This window comes from Catharus ustulatus, chromosome 23, assembly GCF_009819885.2.
Source record: "Catharus ustulatus isolate bCatUst1 chromosome 23, bCatUst1.pri.v2, whole genome shotgun sequence".
Taxonomy (NCBI): Eukaryota; Metazoa; Chordata; class Aves; order Passeriformes; family Turdidae; genus Catharus; species Catharus ustulatus.
The window spans coordinates 2424653-2441006 of record NC_046243.1 but is presented as its reverse complement, the minus strand read 5'-3'; the positions used below and the strand labels follow the sequence as shown (position 1 = coordinate 2441006).

Below are 16354 nucleotides of genomic sequence, written 5' to 3'. Positions count from 1 at the left end.
GCAGCCGCACCCCGGGGTGCCCATCACCCGGGGTACCTCATGCCCTGGGGTGCCAGTGCTGCCACGAGGAGTCTGCTGTGGGCGGCAGCTGTGCAAGAGCTCCTCAGGATGGTTTTCATATGGCGGCTGTCAACAGCAACAGCAGAGGAGCTGGCAGTGCCTTGGATCTTCTCACGGCTTGCAGGGGCCTTGGCAGCTTGGAAGAAGGGGATGCAGTGTCTTGTCCCAGCAGGTGCCTGAGGCTGTGGCAGCGCTGGGGACTTTGGCTGTGGCTGCAAAGTGTCAGCCAGGCCTGTGGTGGAAACGAGCCCGGTGCAGGCACAGCTGCTCCACGCAGAGGGCCCAGTGTCAGCACCAGGCAGCCCTGCAGCCGTGCCTGTGGCGACCTGGTACTGATTTGGTCATTCCTGCTCCCAGAACCAAGGCTTGTTGCTTTGGGCTTCCCCGGTACTTACTGCCAAATCCTGGTGCTGGTTTGTGTCCTGCCAGAGCTGCTGGTGTTGAAGCCTGAAGCTGTTTTGGATTCTGCCCGTACCTGGTGCTAGTGCCACTACTCACTTATGACACCCTGTGCCATTACCTGGCGCTGGCACTGGTGTCGTTAATATGTGCCTGGTACCCTCATCCAGCGCCACTGCCTGATGCCATTATCCCGTGCCCGGTACCGGTACTGTTAGCCGGTGCCCGATGCCCAGTGCCGTCACTCAGTGCCATTACCCGGTGCCGTTGCCCATGGCTGGTACCGCTCCCGTTACCCGGTGCCGTGCCCGGTGCTGGCGGGGGCAGGCGGGGGCGGAGCCGGGCGGGGGCGGGGCCGCGCGGGCCGGGCCGGGGCGCGGCGGGGGCAGAGCGGCGGCGGAGCCGAGCGCCGGGAGCCGCCGCGAGCTGCCGGGAGCCGCGGGAGCAGCGGAGCCGCAGCCGCCGCCGCGGCCGCAGGTGGGCGCGGGCGCGGAGCCGCCATCGCCGCTGGGACCGGACCGGACCGGACCGGGCCGGACCGAGCGGGGCCCGGACCCCGTCCGCCTTCCGCAGCAGGGCCGAGCGGGGTGCGGCGGGGTCGGCGCTGGGGCTCGGGGTGCTCCGGTCCGGTCCGGTTTGCGCTGTGGGTGTTTCGTAACCCCGGGCGGGCGCAGCTGGGCCGGGCGCGGGGCTCGGCGGGGGCCCGGCTGGGCCCGTGGGCCCCTGGGCGGGCGGAGGCGACGAGTGGGGCCACTCCGAGGGGGCGGCGGGTGCGTCCCGGGCCCGTCCTGGTGCCGCGGCGCATCCCGGGGCGGGGGCGCTGCTCGCCCGGCGGAGCGGGGCCGGTTTTCGCACGCGGGCCCCGCCGGAGCGGCGGCCGCCGAGGGCGGCTCCGAGTGCCGGTCCCGGGCCGAGGGGAGGATCCAGGACAGCGCGGGGCGTCCCGTGCAGTGCCGGCGGGTCCCGCTGCAGGCAGCGCACCGAACCGGGGTGGCGGGAGTGCGAGCCCCGTTGCTGTCGGTGGGACACGCGGCTCCGCGCCGCGGGGCGGGTGGGATCGTTCCCTGGCGGGAGCGGCGACAGCACCGGGACCGCGGTGCCCGCTGGCCTTTCACCCAGCTCGGGCGCGGCCGGTGACTACGCGGGAGCCGCGGCCACCTGTCCCGCGGGTTACGGAGCTGTCAGGGCTCCGTGCCCGGCCAGCCCCGGGCTCCTGCCAGGCCGGCCCCCGGCAGCTCCTGCCGAGCGGCTCCGGGGCTCCCGTGCTCAGCTGTGCGAGCTGCTGAGCTGCGGGGACACCACCGATGGGCCGGGGCTGTTGGCTCGTTCGGTTCTCGGTGCGCCGTGCTGAGCACCCCGTGGCACAGGGCCGGGGACAGACGGTGACCTGCGGCAGTTTGATGACAGCGTCTGGGGCGCGTTGTGCAGGGGACACAGGGCTGGGCTCAGGGTGGCTCCACGTGGTTTACCCATAGCAGGGACATGGCACACGATGTCCCTGTGGTGCGAGGTGCTTGGTTAGAGCAGGACATTCCTGCTGTGAGCTGGCTCACTGTACTGGCTGCCTGCAGTGCTCGTGCCTGTGCCCAGAGCAGTGTGAGCCCCAGCAGTGACATGCGAGGGGGCACAATGAGGTGCTCCACAGAGCCTGACCACTGCCATGGGCACCAGGAGCCAGCCCTCCACGGTGGGAGCTCTCCCCTCTGGGTCCTGACTCCTGGCCCAGGTCCTTATGCTCCTGAAGCCATCAGGATTGCAACCTGACCTGATGCAGTTCCAAAGTGCTGGATGTGAGGATGGAGACTGTCTCCCTGGGTTTTATAACTGTTCCGGGGGAGCTGCCCATCCCTGGGGCTGGAGAGGGCTGTGCTGTGCCCTGCTGTGCTGTGGGTGCAGCATGAGGAGGAGGAGGAGCTCTGGTATGGGGTGAGAGGTGCCAACAGCCTGTGTGCATGGACATGGAAGGGCTGGGCTGGGAGCAGGGCGTGACGGGTGGCTGTCACCCACTCTGTGTTTTGTGGCATTTTGACAGTGCCCTGATTTGGGGATGTTGGGCCCCGACAGTTGTCACTAGAGCCACCTCACCGGGTCCACTGCACCTGCCTTGTGCCAAGGCCAATGCTTTGGGACAGGCTTAGGGATGCTCTCACTGTACAGTTGGGGATGCTTAGCACAGGGCACACAGAGCCTCTGGAGGGACCTTCCCCTCTTGCTGCAGGGGAAGTGCTGACTCCAAAGTGACTGCGAAGGCTTTGCCATGGGGTTTCCCAGCTCTCTCTCGAGTGATAGCAAAACTCAGATACTCTGCTTGCAAAAAATCCCTGCTCCCTGCCCTCTGTGTCGTGGGCGGTGAGTGGCGACTGTGTTGTGCCGAGTACAGTGAAGCGGCCCCATCAGCTGGGAAATTACTTTGTAGTTTGCAAGGAATGACTGTAAGCTAGGATGCACTTGACAGGCTTCACAGCAGCCCTGGGGAGCCAGCAGGAGCCCAGGCACAGTGAGATGGCAGACAGGATGAATGGGACCTCCCTGCCATCGGCATCCCCTGGATACCTGTGCTGGAGGCTGCATCCCTCTGCCTGCCCAGCTGCGGTGACTCCCAGTGTCCCACACAAAGTAGCCACTGCAGGGAAGCCAGGACATGGCTAGGGTTAGGGTCCCCACTTGCCAGGACAGGTCAGGACTCAGCTCTGTGGCCATACAGGCAGCTCCAGCCTGGGAGGCTGTGCTGGCTCCGGGGCTCCGGCACGCTCCAGGAGAAGTAGCCTCGACAGCTGTAATGTTTCTGTGGCATGCCTTTCCTTTCATGGGGTGTCTATTTTGCAACCCCCAAGTGTTTTGATCCCGGGAGGAAGGGGGCGGGGGTGTTTACCCTGGCACCGCATGGCTGGTGCAGGGATCCAAGTGGTGCTGGGCATGCCTGAATTTCACATGCAGCAACAGTTCTAGCAACATCTGCTGGCTGATAAAAGGTAGGCTGCTGCACGCCGCTGCTCCCGCGGCGTTGGGAAACGTCGAGGGGGAGGCACACTATGAACACGGCTTCCTGGCCGATAGGGCTGAGCTGACTTGCTGATAAAGCAGAATCCACCCATCTGGCTGCACCAGAGGGGCCAGGAACACGGGCTAGTCACATCTGCTTCATGCCCAGTGCTTCCCTGAGTGCTGGGTCCTGCTCCCCACTGTATCAATGTGTTACCAGGCTGGGACAGCCACAGGGGCATAGCTGAACCCACAGCACAGTCACAACCCATTCCTGGTTCAAACAGTCATTGTTGAGTTTTGCAATCTCCACTTTCAGTGTAACTTTGTGTTATGAGCTGGTTTATAGCATAGCTCTGCTGGGAAGGGAACTGGGGAAAAGGCTGGTGCTGGAGAGCCACTGCCTCAAGGAGCCAGAGCAGCATCAACCCAGCCCTGCTCACCACATGTGGGGTGCTCATTCTGTCTGGCCTCTCATCCCTATCACTTAATGGCTGTGCAAAACCTTTAGCAGAGAAAGAGGCTGCTCTTTCTGAGCCCTTGCACCAGCTAGAACCTCTGTAAAATGATCTTTGTCCTCCCCGGTGTGAACACCCGACCCTGCTGCTTTTGGGCTGTGGGCCCAGGGGTGCAGCTTCTCTGGCCCTGCTTGTGGAGATGGAGTGGTGAGGCTTACGGTGCAGCTCAGGTGCAGGGGCTTTGCTGCTGCTTCAGGGGCTGGAAAGCCCATCCCAGGGCCAGGAAAGCCAAAACCCACCTGGACATACGTGTGTTGACTGAAAAATTTGTTGCACAAACCACTGGTATTTTGGTTGTTTTATTCTGTCTGACTAATCCCCTCTTCCTGCCAGCATCCCTGGATCTCCTGTGTATCTCCTCTTCCAAAGGCAAGGCTTTACCCTCCTCCATCCTGCTCTGCTGACTTGGTGCAGGAGCATCTCTGTGTGCAGAGCTGCTGCAGCTGCTGGGGATGAACTCTGGGAGTGCAGTGGGGGATGCAGGAGATGCTTTGGTGTCCCTCTGGCTCTCTCTGCTCACCAGACATCCAAAAACCTGTGCTGTGCCAGCTGGACTGGCTCTGTAGAACGGGCATGCCAGGGATGAGGAGGCTCCTGCACCGTGTCACCAGCCCCAAGGAGAGCTGGAGCATGGCATCGATCTGAGGGGATGGATGCAGCCAGAGCAGTGCTGTTGGTGCCTGTGCTGCCCACATCTTCCCCAGCCCACCTGGGTCCTGCCCAGCAAATCCAGTCTGGCTGTGGCTGGATTAGTGCCACTGTGAGCGCTCACTGGAGCATGGCAGAGAAAATGAAATTGTGTCTCTAGACCCCAATCGGGACTAATTCGATGCTGAAATGAGCTTAATCCTCAGGTCCTTCTCCCAGCCTGTCCCTCCTGGGCTGGCGCAGGTCTGAGCAGGGATTAGCAGCCAGCCAGGGGCTGTGATGGATTTGGCCTTGGTGCAGGAGGCTGGCACAGAACCTGTGGGACCCCAGGGCTGTGCCCTCATCTTGGCGTTACAGGGACTTGGGATTGGTCATTATTAATGTGGAGGGAAAATCCCTTCCTTGAGTGTCCTGGCATGGGGCAGCTGCACATCCCTGCCCGGGCAAGGGCCAGAGTCTGCCCAAGCTGGGATGCTGCAAGTGGTCAGTGGCTTTGTGCCTGCCCTGGGATTTCCCCACCAAGCCAGGGGAGGCTCCATAACCCTGAGCTGGCAACTCCCTGCTGTGCCAGACTCAAAGCTAGTTAATTCGGCTGCTTGGCTGCAGGGAGCCAGGAGTAATTAAAGCTCTGCCCAGCCTCTCTAATCCTGTCTGGGGGTTTATGGTGGGGGCAGTACCAGTGCTGGCAGGGACTGGGCTCCTGCAGGAGCCACACTGGACTTGTGCCCATGGGGCTGGTTGGGCACTGGGCTCTGTTGATGTGGCTGCACCATGTGTCCTGCCCACCAGTGCTGGTCCTGCTGCATGCTCAGTGTCTGAAGGAATCCCACTGGTGCCAGGGCAGTGCCTGTATCTGGCTGTGGCTGCCCCAGGGTGGCTCTTGGTGCACTGTGGTTTTCTCAAGTTCCAGCCATTGGATTCAAGGGATTTTGCTGGGTATTTTGGTGGTTTTGGTTTGACGCAGGTTTCTGCGCCTCTCTGATTGGAAGAAATCTGAAGAGAGGAGAAAAATCTTTCCCAAGGGTGGCAAGTGCTGGCAGGCAGAGAGCCTGGCTCGTGGCATGAGATGAGCTGTCAGCAGCACCCAGCACTGCTGCCCCTGGTACCAGTCCCCAGCTGGGGCATCTCTGCCTGTGTGGGGCTGGTGTCCCATCTGGTCATGCATGTGGTTTCCTTGTTCCTGTAAGGATGGGAATTCTCTGCTTTTGGCTCCCAGACTTGCTGGGACACCTGGACAGTCCTGGTGCTACTAGTTCCAGCTGTGCCTGCTGGCTGTGGGGCCTGTTGCCTCTGCTCTTGGGGGGCACGTTTGATTACTAGAACCAGCCATGCCTCTTTCATGAGTGTCACGGTACCTGGACCCAGATGTTTCCAGTGTGGGCTGAGTGGTTCGGCTGCCTCCTCTCCGTGCCACGAGGGCGAAGCCATCAGTTGCTGCCACTTTCTGTGGGAGACAAACAAACCCCATCAAAGCACGGAGCTTCTAGAAGGAGCTCGCTCCTGTGCTGGTGGGCGCTGCTGCCTCCCAGCCAGAGCTGGAAACCACAGGCCGGTGTAAAACACACCAGCAGCCCTTGGCCCTTTGTGCCAGCTCCACAGTGTGCCACAGCTCTGAGCAGGGCTGGAGGCTGCTCACCAGCACCCGCTGTTCCCTCTGCGGGCTCTGCCCCAGCCCTGTGCTGGGGGCTGTGAGTGAAGCTGGGGGTGCGGGTGAGTGGTTCCCATCTCCCCCCATGCCGAACTCCTGCATGGATCCCTGGGGTCCCAGGCTGTCAGCCAGCCACGGGGGCTCAGTGCCACTGAGTGCTGAGGACAGAGGCTGTGCCTGCCCTGGCACCGGGGAGGTGCGAGGGGCCGAGGGCAGAGTGTGCCGGCCCCGCTGCCCGGCCGCAGGCAGCCTTGGCAGAGGAGGCTGCCAGCACTCGGGGGCAGGCTGTCCCGCGCAGGCACCTGACATTTTGGAAGGAAATAGCTGCTCTCTGCTCCTTCCTGTAGTGCGCAGCCAGCGAAACGGCCGCTCGGGAGCCCGGCCGTGCCGGCTGTGCCCGCCCAGAGCCGCAGCCGCGCTGTCCTGGGGCCGGACGCCAGAGCGGAGCGGGGCACAGCGGGGGCAGAGCGCGGTGAGTGCGGTGCGGGGCCGGGCGCTCCGCTCCGGGCTCCGGCGGGGCCCCGCGCTGAGCTGGGGCGGACACGGGGCCGCTGCGGGCGCCGGGGTGGGTCTGTGCTGGGGTAACCGGAGCCCTCGGCTGTGCCGAGCTCCCGGCTGTCACCTCCACCGTGCCCGGGGCCCGTCTGGGGGCCGGATCTTGCCCTGGAGGGACTTTGCCCACATTGGAGGGCTGCAGGAACCTTCCCGCCGGGCCTGCCGGGGGCGGGGGCAGCGCTGGCTGGGCCAGCAGCGGAGCCCCTCGGCGGCACCGCCGTGGGGTGCAGGGTCCGGCCCTGCGGCCACAGGCGAGGCCGGCTCTGACCTGGAAGCGATCGCGGGTTCCCGGAGGTGCCGGGAAACCACGTGTCCGTGTTTACTGCGGCGGGCGCAGGGCCCTCCGCCGAGCCCAGCGCCGCGCCCCGGCCCCGGCACCGCGCTGCGGAGAGCCCGGGCTGCGCCTCGCCGGGCTGCGCCTCGCCGGGCCCAGGGCAGTGCGGGAGCGCGGCAGAGGGACTGCGTGGGTCGAGGGAGTGGGGCGGGGGGTTACACCTAGAGAGCCCTTTGTGTGTTCCCCCCAGGCTTTGCCTCACCCTTGGCCCCTTCATGGCATGGGTTTGGGCAAGAACTGTTGGCAGCGCTGTGCCAGCGCCAGGGCAGGGGTGTCCTGCTCACGGGGAGGTGTTGGGGCTGGCTCTGTGCACGGAGAGTCCCTCGGCAGATTGCAGTGAGCATCCCGTGCAGAGCGTGCTCCGGCCCCGGGGTGGCTGCTGCCTGTGTTTGGATTTTACCGTGCCCGTGGCACGTGGGAAGCTGCTACTGCCAGCCTCGCCCTGTGAGGCATTTCCCTCCTTTTGTCGGCCCACGGATGTGCTCTGGCTCTCCTGCAGCTTGCGACTTGCTGGTGCCTGCTGCCGCTGTGTCTGCGACCCTTCCCCAGTGTGGTCACGTCAGTCCCCGGGTTGCCACAACCTCAGCAGAGCTGCCACGTTCCCCATCTAACCCCTCTCCTCGCTACTGCCTCTGGTCTTCTGAGCGCCCTTTTTGAATGGGTTTCTCCTGTTTTGCATTGGGTTTGGCAGTGCTTCCTCGTCAGCAGTGGGCAGTGAGGCTGTAAGAGACAGAAATGATGACTGCTAGCATATCTCCCTCTCTCTGCTCAGTCCCGTGGTGCTGGGGTCCCTCCCCTCAGCTTTGGGGTCTATGTCCTCAGCAGTGGTACTACCCCGGGAAGCTGCTGCCTGTGCTGCTTCACAGGCAATAAGTCTGGTGAGAACGTCGCTGTGGCTTGTTGAGTGCTGCTGGTTAACCGAGCTGCAGTGACGGGTGGGTTCCAGCTCGCTGCCAGCGAGTAAATGCAAAGTAGCCTAAACCACTACAATTATCTGCCTCTTGCAGTTGTTGGAGTGCGCATGGGACCGCTGGCTGCTGTGCATGGCTGACCCATGGCAGTGCTTGAGGCTGCAGTGGCCCTGTTGGGGCTGGTGGGCTGCAGGTGGCACTGGGATGGGTGAATGTCCCTGGACATGGGGGTGAGTCCATCCCTGGGCTCCCATCCCTCAGGCAGCTGATGGTGCCACCGAGGAATGTGATGCTGGAAAGTGAAAAGGCATGGAAGTGAAAGGCATGGTCCAAGCCAGATGCAGGAGGCAGGGCTGCCTGGAAAGGCTGGCAGTGGCAGCTCCAGTGGTGCTGCAGCTTATGCTGAAACAGAGTTGCTGCCCCAGCAATGCTGAGGGCCAAAGGTCTGCCCACGGCAGGGGGCATGGTTGGTTGTGCTGGGATGGTCAGGGTACCCTGCGCCCCATGGGGAGGTTTGGCTTTTCCACAGGTGAGACATAGATAAAAATTAATTTCCCCTAGAAGAAATTGTATGTCCCTCTGCACTGACAGTGTCTGTGGAGGTTGTGCTCGAGCCTGGTGCAAATGGTGTTTTGGGGCACACACCAGGTGAGCTCTGCCACCATCAGCCACTGCTCAGCCCCTTGTAGAGGCAGATGTGACACTGGTGTTCCTGCTCCCAAGCTGGCACTGGCCAAATGCGGTGCCTGCCAGCTCACCACAGAGCAGCCAGAGACTCGTTGCTTAACAACATGCTGGAGTGGAGTAGGAAGTGTTTTGTCACTGTGAGATGGGAAGAGATCACCATTTTATCAACAGGCAGGGCAGTGTCTGTTTGCTCTGTGTCCGTGCAGATGTCCCCACAGTACTGGGGACTTCGGTCACTTTGTGGTGCAGTGGCACTGGCATGGCTGTTCTTGGCTCTGCTCCTTATCAAGCGTCCGCAATTTCCAACAGCAGCATGTCCTGGTGTCGGCCATCCCACCTTCCCTTTCCTCCTTGCCACTGTTCTTCTGCCTCCCCAGGCCCCTCCTTGCCAGCAGCATTTCCAGCTTGGTGATTTCTGTGAATGTGGAAATGTTCCTCCCTTTTTATAGGGGAAAAATTCATTTTTAGCCAACTCTGGGTTATTGTTCCTCTTCCTGTTCAGGGGCGGGTGTGCCTGGCTCGGGGGCTCTGGCTGTGGCTGCTCCACTCAGACCTGCTGCCCCTGTCCCCCAGCATGTGCCCCCTGACCATATGACAGCACAGCTCTTTTGGAGCTCTGTGGGCCACTGGGCCAAACAAAATGCTTTGGGGACAGGGGGAGGCACAGCCCTCACTGGCTGTCCAAGGCCCTGCACCCCTGTCTGGCCCCTCTGTGTGGTGCCAAATCCCAGGTGGTTTGGGTGTGAGTGTATCTAAATGCTGTTTAGTGCTGCCTGCTCACCTGAGCCCCCCAGGCCCTCCTGTGTCACTCACCATCATATCACACTCACACACTCAACTGCAGGTTGTGTCTCCAGACCCCTTGAGCCACAGGTGACCCAGGGGGCACACTGGATTTTACCAGAGGTGCTGTCACCACCATCTCATCCCTGCCTGCCTCTGGGAGAGCCAAAGCTGTGTGGTGGATGGAATCCCTGCATGAAGCCAGAGCCGCCCCATAACTGTTCTGGGAAGGTCCATGTGTCTCCACCAGGATATGAGGCATACAGTCTCCTGGGGACTTGTCAGGGACTGTGGTGCCACGTGGGCTCTTGGGGCTGGAATTGCTCCTGCCTGCTGGCGCTGCCAGGGTGTGGGCAGGAGCGGGGTGAATGCAGGGGGGGCCTGTGCTCTGCGTCACCCTGGATTTCTGGCCAACCCTTCCTCCCCCTGGCCTGTTTCCTCATTTGCGTGGCCAGCAATGGCTGCGATCCCGTGGTGCAGTGAGGGGAAATGAGAACCATGTGGAGAGGCCATGCAGAGGCGCGTCCCTGGCCCTGGGCACCCCCAGGGCTGTTCCTAGAAAAGAGGGGGTGACTCAGAACCAGGGTCCTCTGCCCCCGCATGCCCTTCCTTTCAGCAGCTGGAGACAGCGCTGGCAGCACCAGAGGCTCGGGACACTCCTGTGGAGAGTGTGGGGACAGCCAGGGCCAGACCCCGTGCAGCACAGTGTCTGCCTGTCTCCCACTGGTGCCCTGACAGCACATCTCCCGCAGGTGCTGAACCATGGCCGTGTGGATCCAGGCCCAGCAGCTCCAGGGAGAAGCCCTGCGGCAGATGCAGGCGCTCTATGGGCAGCACTTCCCCATCGAGGTGCGGCACTATCTGTCGCAGTGGATCGAGAGCCAGGCATGGTAGGTCAGGGGTTCCCTTCCTGGGGATGCTGAACTTGGCAGCACTGCCCCGGGGTACAGGTGGGTGCTCCTCACCACCAGGCTGCCCTGACACTGCTCTGCGCTGCACACAGGGACTCCATCGACCTCGACAACCCCCAGGAGAATGTGAAGGCGACACAGCTTCTGGAGGGACTGATCCAGGAGCTGCAGAAGAAGGCAGACCACCAAGTGGGTGAGGACGGCTTCCTGCTGAAGATCAAGCTGGGGCACTACGCCACGCAGCTGCAGGCGAGTGAGGGGCTGTGGGCAGGGGTGCAAGGCCAGGGGGGGTCCCTGCCCTGTGCCTGGCTCAGACTGTGCTCTCCCCACAGAACACGTATGACCGATGCCCCATGGAGCTGGTGCGCTGCATCCGGCACATCCTCTACCACGAGCAGCGGCTGGTGCGGGAGGCGAACAACGTGAGTGTGCGCTGGGAGGGGTGAGGGAGAGGGTTCTGCAGGGTTGGAGGGATGCTCAGGGGATAGCACTGGGAGCAGGGAATGGGGAGGGTCCCCTCGCTATGCTGAGCGCACCCTGTGCCCCGTGCAGAGCCCTTCTCCGTCTGGCTCCCTGGTGGACGCCATGTCCCAGAAGCACCTGCAGATCAACCAGACCTTTGAGGAGCTGCGGCTCATCACGCAGGACTCAGAGAACGAGCTCAAAAAACTGCAGCAGACACAGGAATACTTCATCATCCAGTACCAGGAGAACATGCGACTCCAAGGTGGGTGGAGGGCCGAGGGCCATGGGCCTGGGGTGCTGGCACAGCCAGCCTCTAACACCGTGCCCTGTCCCCCAGCCCAGTTCTCCCAGCTCTCCCAGCTGGGCCCCCAGGAGCGCATGTCACGGGAGACGACGCTGCAGCAGAAAAAGGCATCGCTGGAGGCCTGGCTGCACCGTGAGGCCCAGACACTACAGCAGTACCGCGTGGTGAGTGATGCTGTCCTCTGCTCCCTGTGATCCTGTCCCCGTGGTGCCCTGTGACACTGTCCCTGCACCCCTGATGCTGTCCCACCTTGCAGGACCTGGCTGAGAAGCACCAGAAGACGCTGCAGCTGCTGCGCAAGCAGCAAACAACCATCCTGGATGATGAGCTGATCCAGTGGAAGCGTCGGCAGCAGCTGGCAGGGAATGGGGGCCCACCCGAAGGCACCTTGGATGTGCTGCAGACCTGGTAAGTGCCTGGTGGGGTGGGATGGGGCAAGGTGCTGACCTCCAGTGCATACTGAGCCCTGCTTCCCCCAGGTGTGAGAAGCTGGCAGAGATCATCTGGCAGAACCGGCAGCAGATCCGCCGTGCCGAGCACCTGTGCCAGCAGCTGCCAATCCCAGGCCCAGTGGAGGAGATGCTGTCAGAGCTGAACAGCACCATCACCGACATCATCTCTGCCCTGGTCACCAGGTACAAGTTGGGCTCAGATGGGTGTGGGGCCAGGTTGGCCCTGCTGCCTTCCCAGCCCCCCTGACCCCCCTACCCCCCCAGCACCTTCATCATCGAGAAGCAGCCCCCCCAAGTACTGAAGACACAGACCAAGTTTGCAGCCACCGTGCGGCTCCTGGTGGGGGGGAAGCTGAATGTGCACATGAACCCCCCCCAAGTGAAGGCCACCATCATCAGCGAGCAGCAAGCCAAGGCCCTGCTGAAGAACGAGAGCACCCGCAAGTAATGCCGGGGGCTGGGCGTGTGTGGCTGGGGCTGCTGAGGCAGTGGCGGTGGGGAGAAGGGCTGCACTTTGCACAGCTCCCAGTCCTGGTGGTGCCCTGACTCTGTGCATTCCCGTGGCAGTGAGAGCAGCGGGGAGATCCTCAACAACTGCTGTGTGATGGAGTATCACCAGGCCACCGGGACACTCAGCGCCCACTTCCGCAACATGGTGAGTGCCCCTGGTTCCCTGTCCTGTCCCCTTGTGTCCCTCTGTGTTCACCCTATTGTCCCCATCTATTCCTCTGTGCTCACGCCTTGTGTCCCTGCAGTCCCTGAAGCGAATCAAGCGCTCGGATCGCCGCGGGGCTGAGTCAGTGACAGAGGAGAAGTTCACCATCCTCTTTGAGTCACAGTTCAGTGTCGGTGGGAATGAGCTGGTCTTCCAGGTGAAGGTAAAGCCACTGTGTCCCTTCTGCTGGCCCTAGGCACGCCATGGGCACTGTGCCCACAGGAGTGGGGCTGGGCTGGGGCCGCAGGGGTGCCCATGGGTTGATGCTCCCTTGCCCCACAGCCCATTCCGGTCTCCTTCCTCTCGGCAGACACTGTCCTTGCCTGTGGTGGTGATTGTGCACGGGAGCCAGGACAACAATGCCACAGCCACTGTGCTTTGGGACAATGCTTTTGCTGAGCCTGTGAGTTCCATGGGGTGGGACAGGCCCCATCTGCCCTGAGCGGGTGTGGGAGTAGGGCTCAGCCTCCTGGTGGGACATACCTGGAGGCAGCAGGCAGAGCTGGTGCTGACCATGCTCTCTGCCCCCAGGGCCGTGTGCCCTTCGCTGTGCCTGACAAGGTGCAGTGGCCACAGCTCTGCGAGGCACTCAACATGAAGTTCAAGGCAGAGGTGCAGAGCAGCCGTGGGCTGACCAAGGAGAACCTGGTATTTCTGGCACAAAAGCTCTTCAACAGCACCAGCTCCCACCTGGAAGACTACAGCAGCACCACAGTGTCCTGGTCGCAGTTCAACAGGGTAAGTGGCCTGGGCTCTGTGCAGAGCCCCCCCAGTGTTTGTACTTGTGGGGCTGGCTGGGGGTGTACCCACCTGGGGGTCCCCGAGTCTCCACTGCTGTGCCCAATGTCTGTGCTGTGTAACAGAGGCGCAGAGGCTGCTGACAGGAGCGCTCATTTTCTGGGGATTTCAACAGGAAAACCTGCCTGGGAGGAATTACACCTTCTGGCAGTGGTTTGACGGGGTCATGGAGGTGCTGAAGAAGCATTTGAAGCCGCACTGGAATGACGGGTAAGAGCCGCCCTGCCCTGTGCTGCCTGGCCCGAGCCCCAAGCCCTGACGCCCTACTCTGCCTAGGGCCATCCTGGGCTTCGTCAACAAGCAGCAGGCGCACGACCTGCTCATCAACAAGCCCGACGGGACCTTCCTTCTGCGCTTCAGCGACTCAGAGATCGGTGGCATCACCATTGCCTGGAAGTTCGACTCCTGTGAGTGTGTGCCAGGCACTGGCATCCCCTGGGCCAAGTATCCCTGACCCCAGCCAGGGCATCTCATGCCCATGGGGTACTGGCACTGCCAGAGCAGGCATGCTGGAGCCTCAGGAAGGAGGCGAGCATCAGAGCCCCCAGAGTGCCTTGGCTGTCCATGGGGAGTGACACTGCCCTCCCTCACTGCAGTCATGGCTGTGTCAGGCCCGAATGCTGGCAGCAGCAGGGAGGAGGGACCAGGCTGAACCCTCCAACCCAGCCCTGAGGACTGATGATGTCTGTATGAAATCTAGTTACTCTATGGTGTTCAGTGCAGGGGTTGTCAGGGGTGGCCTGTTGCTGTTTGCAAGAGCACCCTTTGGAGGGTCACATGGCTGAGAAGCACCTCAGAGCCCCATGGTTGGGGAACCAGCTCCCCATGTGTCAGGATGAGGCCAGACTTGCCTTGGCTTCGCTGTGCCTCCTACCTTATCCCATTTTCTGGTGACCTGTGCTTGTCCTCAGCTGTTGTTGGGGGAGGGATGCAGTGTGGGACATGCTGTTTGCTGCTTGATGTGACCTTGCAGCCCGTGTCCAGAGCGTGGCCGGGAGCTGCTGCAAGCTCTGGGAGTCACCATGATCGTCACGCTTGTCTTGCAGCTGAGAGGATGTTCTGGAACCTGATGCCTTTCACCACCAGGGACTTCTCCATCCGGTCCTTGGCTGACCGCCTCGGGGATCTCAGTTACCTCATCTACGTGTTCCCCGACCGGCCCAAGGACGAGGTGTTCTCCAAGTACTACACGCCGGTTCTCTGTGAGTCCACGCCAGGTAGCGCTGTCCCTCCACCCCTCTGTGTGTCCCCTCCTTTGTGCATCCAGTCTGGATGGAGCTGGTGTTCTCAGCATTCCCCTGCCCCATGGGCCCCACAGGGGGCATCTGGCCACGTGTGAGCCCCCAGCACTGCCTGGGCTCGTGGCATGTGCTGGAGCTTGGGGCCTCAATGCTGCCTCCTTCTCTCTAGCTAAAGCTGTGGATGGATATGTGAAGCCACAGATCAAGCAAGTGGTGCCAGAGTAAGTGTGACCATGAAGGCAGATCCTGGGCAGTGGTTGCCATGGGTTCCCAGTGCTGAAATGGCTGGGTTGGGTGGCAACTCGGGGCACTGAGGAGCTCAGGTCCTTCACCAATGGCCACATTGGTGCTGAGCCTTGTGAGACATCTTGGCAACTTCACCTGCGGGACACTCATCCTGTCCCGTGCCAGTGCTCATGAGACCCATCCCCACAGGTTTGTTAATGCATCAGGAGATTCTGCCCCTGGAGGGGCCACCTACATGGACCAGGCACCCTCGCCTGCCGTCTGCTCCCAGCCTCATTACAATATGTACACCCAGAAGTAAGTATCACACTCCTATCCCTGTACTGCTGCAGCTGCTCCTCCCCTCACTGCCTGCCTCCCACAGCCCTGACCCTGTGCTGGACCCCGAGGGTGATTTTGACCTGGAAGACACGATGGATGTGGCGAGGCACGTGGAGGAGCTGCTGCGGCGCCCCGTGGACAGTCAGTGGATCCCCCACGCCCAGTCGTGACAGGCAGGCGCCTGGTCCCTTGCCCCTGGCCCTGGTGCTGCGGGGACTGTGCTGTGTTCGTGTCTCTGTGCCAGGGTACAGCGGGTGGGCCCTGCCCCCAGGATTTGCTCTGTGCCCCGAAACACAGGCTGGCGTCCAGCTCTTCGGTGTTTATGCCCTTGTATAAACAGCAGCGGATTTGTCGCATGGTTTTCCTGTATGTTCCTTTTAAGAGGCCCAGCTTCGGCTTTCCGCTTCTGCCAGCGCTGGCCCTGCAGCCCCCATCCCCCCGTGGGGCTGCCGGGGCGGGGGCCACCAGCCCGGCCTCAGGTTCGCTTTCGCAGTCGTCACTAAGAATGTACATGTCGCCTTCTTGTTCTCCCCCGCGGCTCCGTTCCCAGGGCTGCGTGAGGGCGGAGGGCAGAGGAGGGGCTCTGCCAGGCTCCCCCAGCCTGTGCTGGTGCTCTGCTCCACAGTGGCAGGGTCCCTGGATCTCATCTTCTCCTCTGCCCCCAAGGATGCAGGAGCCCCTCTGGCTCCCGGCCTCGGTGTCCCCTCTGGAGCCGGTGCAGCAGGAGGGTGGCAGGGTGCAAGGGCACCCAGCGAGGGCAGGCGGGTGGGCAGGGGGTGTGGGGAAGCGAAGCCCTCTGCCCCCTGTCTCTCCCCTCGCCTGGGCGGGAAACTCTGGGGTCCTGGCCATGTTATTTTTCTATCACAGAGTAAATAAAGCACGGAATATTTTTGTAACACAAAAGTTCTGGGTGCCACGTGTGTCTTGGGACAGAGGAGGGTCCTTGTGGGGATGTCCTCATCTCGGGTGCACCAGATGAATGCTGGGGCTGGGCCCGGTGCTCGGGGCTCCTATCCCCGAGGGCGGGGGCGTTTGGCACAAGCTGGGAGGGGCCGGGGGGCTCTGTCCGGGAGAGAGGCTACCCTGGGCAGGGGCTGTGCTGAGGCCGTTTTTCCGGGCAAAAAGCAAGGCAAACCGGATCAATTGCCCTGTTTTTCCCAAGAAGAAGCTTGCTCTTGATGGAGGGGTAGAGGGCGCTGGTACTCGGGGTTCAATTGCGGTTGAACTCCTCGCGGAGCGGGGGGCTCCGGGTGTGCTGTGCAAAGGCGAAAATGAAAATAAAAGTAAAGCGGGGAGGGGGGGGCGGCGCCGGGCGCGATAATTCTCCGTCATTTCTGCCGGAGGCGGAATAGCCGGGGGGGCCAGGGGGGTCCGGG

The 16354-nt window shown here is 62.2% G+C and overlaps 1 protein-coding gene across 4 annotated transcripts; it reads left to right on the top strand.

Annotated features, from left to right (window-relative positions):
• Positions 1-879: 879 nt before the first annotated feature.
• On the top strand, positions 880-15881 carry LOC117006552 (signal transducer and activator of transcription 5B). Of its 4 annotated transcripts, none has more exons than XM_033079080.1 (19): positions 880-936; positions 10278-10415; positions 10529-10685; positions 10769-10858; positions 10989-11163; positions 11239-11369; positions 11462-11613; positions 11685-11840; positions 11922-12101; positions 12225-12312; positions 12413-12535; positions 12683-12775; positions 12904-13110; positions 13286-13380; positions 13447-13577; positions 14217-14372; positions 14581-14632; positions 14847-14954; positions 15022-15881. In XM_033079080.1, the coding sequence occupies exons 2-19, from the start codon at positions 10288-10290 to the stop codon at positions 15146-15148; spliced, it is 2349 nt and encodes a 782-aa protein (XP_032934971.1). In that variant the 5' UTR covers positions 880-936; positions 10278-10287; the 3' UTR covers positions 15149-15881. The 4 variants fall into 4 exon arrangements, with proteins under 4 accessions (XP_032934971.1, XP_032934967.1, XP_032934970.1 ...); XM_033079076.1 differs by having other exon boundaries at positions 14217-14387; XM_033079079.1 differs by lacking the exon at positions 880-936 and adding an exon at positions 6645-6727 and having other exon boundaries at positions 14217-14387.
• Positions 15882-16354: the final 473 nt, after the last annotated feature.